Genomic DNA, 7,008 nt, shown 5'->3' with positions numbered 1-7,008 from the left:
AATGTGCTAGCGGTCGGACGGTGAAGCACTCGACTCTGACTGCGACACGGGCTGCTTGCTACCTGCTCACATCAAACGCACCCCCTCCCCCCCCCCCCCCCCCCCCCCACCCACCCACCCACCCACACTCTCTCTACCATGCCGTCCAGGCGTAGAGTCGAAGTTGCCCAGCAGGTGCTGGCACGGCTGACCTCGTTGCAGCAACCGGCGACCGGGGCGCTGATCGGCGTGGTCATGTCGGGCCGGTGCCGGGTGGCAGCGGCGGTGGCGGCCGAGCTGGACGCGGGCGACTTGGCTGAACTCGAGAGCGTGCTGGTCGGCGGTCTGGCGGTGGTCGGCGTGTACATGGTGCACAAGAGTGCGCAGATTGCCGATGCGGCAAGCCGGCTGGCCAGAGTGGCGGCCGAAGGCGACCGCGACTCGGCGCTGGTCCTCACTCTCGCTCTGGACGGGTCCAGCCGGGGGCGGCCCAAGGCGACGGACGCGTCTGCGCCGCAGTCGCGGATCGAAGTGGTGGCAAGGTCGGGCAAGGCAAGCGAAGAGTTTGTCGGTATCTGGGCCGAACTCCCGGTGGTGGCGGATCTCGGTGCGCGCGACATCGCGCGCGAAGCCGCTCGTGCTGCTGCCGAGGCAGTGGGGCGGGTGGCATGCCTGAGGATTGGCGACGCTGTCGCCTTTGCGCCGTGGATGGCCGGGCGGCGAGTGAGTGTGCGTGAGCTGATGGACGGGTCGAGTGAAGGCACGGCAGGCGCGATCGGCGCCAAGGCCAACGTCCTGTGTCAGCCTGGAGTCCGATCGAGCGTTGTGAATGGCGCAGCGAGCGGTCGTGGACTCACCGCAGCTCGGCTGGCGGTCGCCGGCTGGATTGCCGCCGACGAACGCGACAGCTTTGCGGCGGTGACAGCGGCGTGGGCGGTCGATGCCACCCGGGCGATTGCGGCCATAGCGCGGAGCTGGGCCGAAGACGGTGCCGGCACCGGGCTTGCGCCGTCGCGGATATTTATTCGGACTCCAAGCAGCGGCCTCCTTCTCAGTATTCCGCGCATGGCTGCCGAGCCGGCCGAGCAAGCGCTTGCGGTGCTGAGCGATGTGGTCGGTGACGAGGCGAGCTTAGTGGGTGCGAGACGGGTCGAGCTTCCTGCGCCAGGCAGAGCGAGTGTTGCAAGAGCAACCAGGCCAAGTGCACAAAGGGGGCCAGCGAGCAGGGTACTACTGGGTCTTCTTGCTGTGGGAGTCGCTCTCCTCGCCATGGCCCTCCGGTGGCTGGGCGTGCTGTGACCGGTGTGGCGGTTGGGCGGCCGGATTGGTTTGGCGCCAAAAAAAGGCGCGCGCGGCCGATGTTCCTCCGCACCCACAGCGGCAGAGGGGCGGGTTAAAGGCGGTGCGAAGGACAGGGCAGAGGCGCGCAAGGTTGCTACGCGCCAAGGGGGGAGCTTGACGAGGCAGCAGGCAAGGTGTGGAAAAAACGTTGCGGGGCATGGGTGGAGCAAGTTCGGCGGAAAACGGCAGTGGCGGCGAGGCGGACGGCCAGCTACGGTGACGGGCGTGGGTCGTGGTAGCTCTCTTTGGCGGCTCGTGTGGCGAGAGTAGGCGGAAGCAGACGCGTTGTGTCGAGGTAGGAGGCTGTATGACGACGCCTTTGACGCTAGCTGAGGCACTGGGCTCTGTGGGGGCCGAGGTGGAGGCGCTTGCGGCGTCGCTCTTTCACAAAGCGCACGAGGGCTTTGCGGCTGACGAGGCGCCCGAGGACCGGCAGCTGGCGGCGGCTGCACTGTACCTTGCAGTCCATGCACAGGACATTGAGGCGGCGTGCGGGACCGAGGGTGGGCTCTCTGCGGGCCTGCCACAGAGCAGGAGCAAGGCCGGCGGGGTGAGCCGGAGCGGGAACAAGGCCGGCGGCAGAATTGGCGCCACGGGCGGGAGCTCGCCAAGCCTCTCGCTGACCAAGCTGCTGCGCGAGGCCGAGACGTCGCTGCTGGACTTTTTCGGTGCGGCCAAGTCTGTGATCCATGTGCTCTCGCTCGACGGGGCTTTTGATGCGCATCTCAAGATGGTGGAGCGCGGGTTTGTGGTGGCGACGATCTTGTTCCAAAAGTACGATAAGGTATGGGCGTGGGCTGTGCGGAGCGAGGGCGGCGGCGAGCCGCTGATGTACTCGCTCGGTTGGCATTTGTTTGTGCTTGCGCGCGACGCGCTGCTCGGCTCACCTCCGGACCTGGTCAACTCGTACTACCTGCTGCTCTCGGTGGTGGCCGTGGCGACGTCGCTCCTGCCGGGCGCCTCGCTGTCGGACGCGTTTGCGGCAGCGCGAAGCGGCGAGAGCGTCGAGGCGCACCTCCGCGTTCTTGCTGGCGAGAACAGGATTGAGCCGGACCACCTGGTTGAGGTTTACACGTCGGCAATGGCGGAGAAACTGGACGAGCTGCTGGGACGGTGGATGTCGAGCGCGGCGCGCGGCAAGACAAAAATCAGTGCCGGCAGCGTAGCCAAGCACTTGCACACGCTGCTGGGCAAGGCCTCGGCCGAGTACTCGACGCACCACGAGGCTTTGGGCGGGCTCGACGAGCGGACGTTCCTCTCCGAGTCGGGGCCGGGCGGCGGGCCGCTCAGCGGGGTTTCTAAGCTCTCGACGTCCTCGCGCAAGTTTTACGCAGTTACGCCGCCGCGGACGCCGAGCACGGCGCGGGCGGGGCGGGTGCTGGCTGCAGCGACAGCGTCGCCGTCGCTGGTCAACTCTGCGCTGCGGTATCCCGAGTCACCGTCGCGCGGGGGACGGAGCGGTGGGAGCGGTGTGCCTGCGACGCCGATGTCGTCTGCGCACTCGCTGGTGCGGTGGCTGCGGTCGATGTTTGACGTGCCGCGGAACGGGAGCGTGCCTGTCCCGGACGTAGTGGCTCGGTTTGTAGAGGCAGCGTCGGCTGAGAACGTGACGGTGGACGGCGTGTCAGGCCGGGCGGCTGGCCTGGTGGCCAAGGTTGATCTTGGCGGCGAGCTCGGAGCGAGCAATGAGCGCGCTGCGCTCGGGCTTGCGCTCTACTACGAGGTGCTTCACGTTTTGCTCGAGTCCGAGGAGGCACGGCTGGGAATGACCGACTTTTCGGCGCTCCTCGCGTCGGACGCGTTCCACACTGCGCTTGTCGGGGTCTCGCTCGAGGTGGTTATTTTCTCGTACAAGGTCTCTCAAGCCGAGTTCCCTGCGGTGCTGGGCGCGCTGCCTGTGGACGCGTTCCACTTTGTCAAGATCCTGGACTCGTTCATCACGGCGGCGACGGCGCGGCTGCGGCTGCCAGAGCCGCTGCGGCAGCACCTCCGCGAGGTGGAGGAGTCTGTGCTTGACTCACACGCGTGGCAGTCTGTGGTGCTGGAGCGATTGCTGAGCGCCGAGTCACCATACGTGCCCGCCGTCGACGAGTTTGTGCAGACGACCAAGGATGCGCTGCTTTCGTCGCTGGCGCGCAAGCCTGTGCTGCGGCCGGCAGACCTTTATGCCGAGTCGCCGCGCAAGCCGCGAACGGGCGGGCTAGGCAGCGGGCGGCGGCCGACGCGGACGTCGCTTTTCCAGGAGCCCCGAAGCGGTGACGATGACGAAGAAGCGGCTCACGATGAAGGCGGAGCGAGCTCCGAGGGCAAGGCGAGCGGGAGCTCCCGGTCCGGCACCGCGGTCTCGCTGGAGGTCTTTATGCGGAAGGTCCTCGGGCTGCTGTTCAAGCGGCTGACCGATCTGTGCGCGAGACTGGGCGTGCCGCGACTGGTGATGGTGCAGTCGTGGGAGGCCGTGGCACACGTGCTTGTGGCGGCGCGCGCACTGCTGTGGCGGCGGCACCTGGACGTGCTTGTCATCTGCACACTCTACGGCGTGGCGCGGGCAAACTCGATCACCGACTACACATTCAAGAAGATCATCGAGCAGTACCGGGCGCAACCGCAAGCGTCGTCCAAGGTCTACAAGTCTGTGCTGCTCGAGGCGAGCAGCGGAGCAAGCGGCGACATCATTGCCTTCTACAACCAGGTCTACATCCCGGCCATGAAGCCGTACCTGCTCAAGCTGCAGACGGCGGCAGAGAGTCGGGCGACTGAGGGCGACTTGCTGGACGACAAGCTCGACGCAGTCCGTGTGGGGCAGCAGAACCTGTTCCTCTCGCCGCTGAGGTCGCGCTCGCCGGCGCGGCGGTCCGGCCCCGCAGCAGGCGCGCGGTACGACTTTGGCCTCTCGCCGGCCAAGCGGCTGCACGAGATCAACCGCGCGCTCCGCAACAAGCGGGCCCGGTCCGGCGACACCGGCTCGGCGCCAGGCTCGGCAGGCGGCTCGACGGCAAGCGCCGGATCGGGATCGGAAGAGGAGGCTGGGGTGGAGGAGCGTGGCGGAGACGTGGGTCCCGTGCGGAAGCGGCGCAAGAAGTTGTAAATGAGCACAGTAGTGGGCGTGAGCGGCGGAAGGACGAGGTGGGCACACCCGACTCGCTTTTTACCAATGACGACGTCCACGGTGGTGCTTGCCGTCGTGGCGCTTGCCAGCGTCATGGTTGCTACGCAAGCAGCGACATGTCCGGCGACGCTCCAAGACGGAGATGAGCTGTACCATGTGAACGCACTTGCTTCGCTTGGCCCGTTTACCACCCAGTGGAACGATGGCTCTTCCACCTACACCTACAAGGTTGACCCATGTGACACCATTGCAAGCTGCGGCGGTACGCGACCTGGCCATCTTTACATGAGGGGAGGGGGAAGGGGGGTGGGGGTGGGGGTGGGGAGGAGGGAGGGAAGGGGGTGGCAGAGCAAGGAGAAGGATGGGGAGAGGGTGGGTGTGTGGGGGTGGTGGGGGTGGTGGGGGTGGTGGGGGGGGAGGGGGTGGTGGGGGGGAGGGGGGGGAGGGGGGGGGCGGTAGTCGCCCATGGAAGCACGCGGTCTCTGCGAGTGGCAGTCTGCCCGGGCGCATGCGCCCGCAGCCACCCAGACACAGCCACCCAGACACAGCCACCCAGACACAGCCACTCGGCGCACAACTACCCACAGCGGTAGCCACCCCAGTCCGCATGACTCACTCAAGCACTCGGCGGCTGCATATGCGACAGGTGACACCAACCAGGCGGGCTGCCAGGTCAACACAGATGCTGCAAAGTCGAAGGGTATGGGCAAGTCGGCGACGGCGGTGTATGGGTTCGATGTGCCTGGTGGCCTCGGATGGAATGCGATTTACACCGACGGCACGCCGTGCCACGATGGGACGCCGCGGTCGTTCCGCCTCACGGTTCTGTGTGACAAGTCGGTGACTGGGACGCCTGTGCTCGAGTTTGACGGCGAGACGTCGCACTGCCACTACGAGATGGTGCTGCGGTCGGGAGGCGAGGGCGCGTGTCCAGCCGACTCGCCATCGCCGTCGCCGCTCCCGGCCGACTGCACCACATTTTCGCCCGAGGGCCACCCGGACGTGGTGTACGAGCCGCACCTGCTGAACCTGCCGGGTGAGGAGGCGTACCATGCCACGTCGGAGATCGGGCACTACATGTTTGACCTCGATGTGTGCGGGCCGGTGACGTGCGCCGGTGGCGACGAGTTGAAGCCGGTCGGCGTGTGCCAGTATGATATTGACGCTTCGCGGGCATTCTCGCTGGGCACCGTCGAGTCGGCTTCGTTTGAGGCCTTTGACGATGCTACTGCAGGCTACCGCATCACGTACAGCAACGGCGAGCAGTGCCACGACGGGACGTCTCGCAAGACGATTCTCGCGGTCTATTGCTCGCCATCGACGGTCGAGCCGGTACTCACGTTTGTGGCCGAGACCGCCCACTGCGAGTACCTGTTCTCACTCAAGGCCAACATCGGGGCGTGCCCGTCGCAGGCGCCGCCGCCGCCGCCGCCGCCGCCGCCGACCGCCACCTGCCCGTCCAAGATTGTGGACTCGGACGCGCACGGCGAGTTCTGGTACTCCCCGTCCAAGCTGGCGTCTATTCCGCCGTTCACAACGACGGCGACCGACCCCAACTCGGACCTCACGTACACCTACACGCTCTCGGTCTGCCATCCGCTCTCGCACATGTGCGGCGACGGCGACGACTACACGGCAGTCTGCCAGGCACACGACGACATCCAGTTTGCGCTCGGCTCGTCGAGGCTTGTCTACGCCCAGCCCATGCAGCCTGCGCGGTCGGGCTACATGCTGCAGTACGGCGGTGGGAGCAAGTGCCACGACAACACGGCACGCTCGACCCGAGTCTACGTCATGTGCGACCCAACGGCAACGACGCCCGAGCTTGTCTTTGGTGGCGAGACCTCGCACTGCCAGTACGAGTTCACCCTCACCGCCGCCGAGGCCTGCCCCGACGGCCCGCCGTCGCCGCCAGCCGCTACTTGCAGCGACGCCCACCTCCCGTCGCAACTTGCCGGCGGCCTGGTGTACAACTTCCACTCGCTGCTGACGTCGTCGGCCGAGGTGACGGCTTACCTCGGCGCCTCGCAGTATGACTTTGAGGTCAACGTCTGCGGCGCAGTTGACTGCCCCAAGCGCCACGACCTGTCTGTTGATGCTGGGGCGTGCCAGTCATGGGACTCGCACGGCCACATGCGCGGCCTCGGTGACGTCGCCTCGGCCCGGATTGTCGAGCTTCCGGGCAACGATGGATACACGGTGACGTACACCGGTGGCGACTCGTGTGCCGACGGCACCCAGCGGGCCACTATCATCACCGTCGAGTGCATGCCCAACCCCGGTGCGCCCATTCTCCTCCTAGACGACGAGACCAACGACTGCACCTTTGAGTTTACCATCCAGGGTCACACCGGTGCTTGTCCCGAGCAGCCGATCGCGCCGCCGGTGCCGTCACCGCCGCCGCCGTCGCCGCCACCGTCTCCCGGCCCAACCCCTGGCCCGACCCCGCGCCCGACCCCGCGCCCGACTCCGCGCCCGACTCGGCGCCCGACCCCGCGCCGACTCCTCGCCGACCCGCGCCCGACCCGCGTCCGACGCATGCACGACTCTTGCACGACTCCGGCTGCACCATCAACAACAGA

General features: G+C 67.0%; 2 protein-coding genes across 2 annotated transcripts; both read left to right on the top strand.

The window, feature by feature from the left end:
* Positions 1 to 138: 138 nt before the first annotated feature.
* On the top strand, positions 139 to 4,405 carry AMSG_01185 (uncharacterized protein; the record flags this gene model as incomplete). Its single annotated transcript, XM_013906341.1, has 2 exons — positions 139 to 1,117; positions 1,650 to 4,405. The coding sequence occupies 2 exons, from the start codon at positions 139 to 141 to the stop codon at positions 4,403 to 4,405; spliced, it is 3,735 nt and encodes a 1,244-aa protein (XP_013761795.1).
* Positions 4,406 to 4,519: 114 nt separating this feature from the next.
* On the top strand, positions 4,520 to 6,756 carry AMSG_01184 (uncharacterized protein; the record flags this gene model as incomplete). The annotated part of the gene is made up of 3 exons (XM_013906340.1): positions 4,520 to 4,688; positions 5,073 to 6,707; positions 6,737 to 6,756. 3 exons carry the CDS (start codon positions 4,520 to 4,522, stop codon positions 6,754 to 6,756), a joined length of 1,824 nt encoding a protein of 607 aa, XP_013761794.1.
* Between the last annotated feature and the right edge of the window lie 252 nt (positions 6,757 to 7,008).

This window comes from Thecamonas trahens, assembly GCF_000142905.1.
Source record: "Thecamonas trahens ATCC 50062 unplaced genomic scaffold supercont1.5, whole genome shotgun sequence".
Taxonomy (NCBI): domain Eukaryota; order Apusomonadida; family Apusomonadidae; genus Thecamonas; species Thecamonas trahens.
Note: the sequence above shows the minus strand (reverse complement) of the source record. Positions and strands in the feature narration are given on the sequence as shown.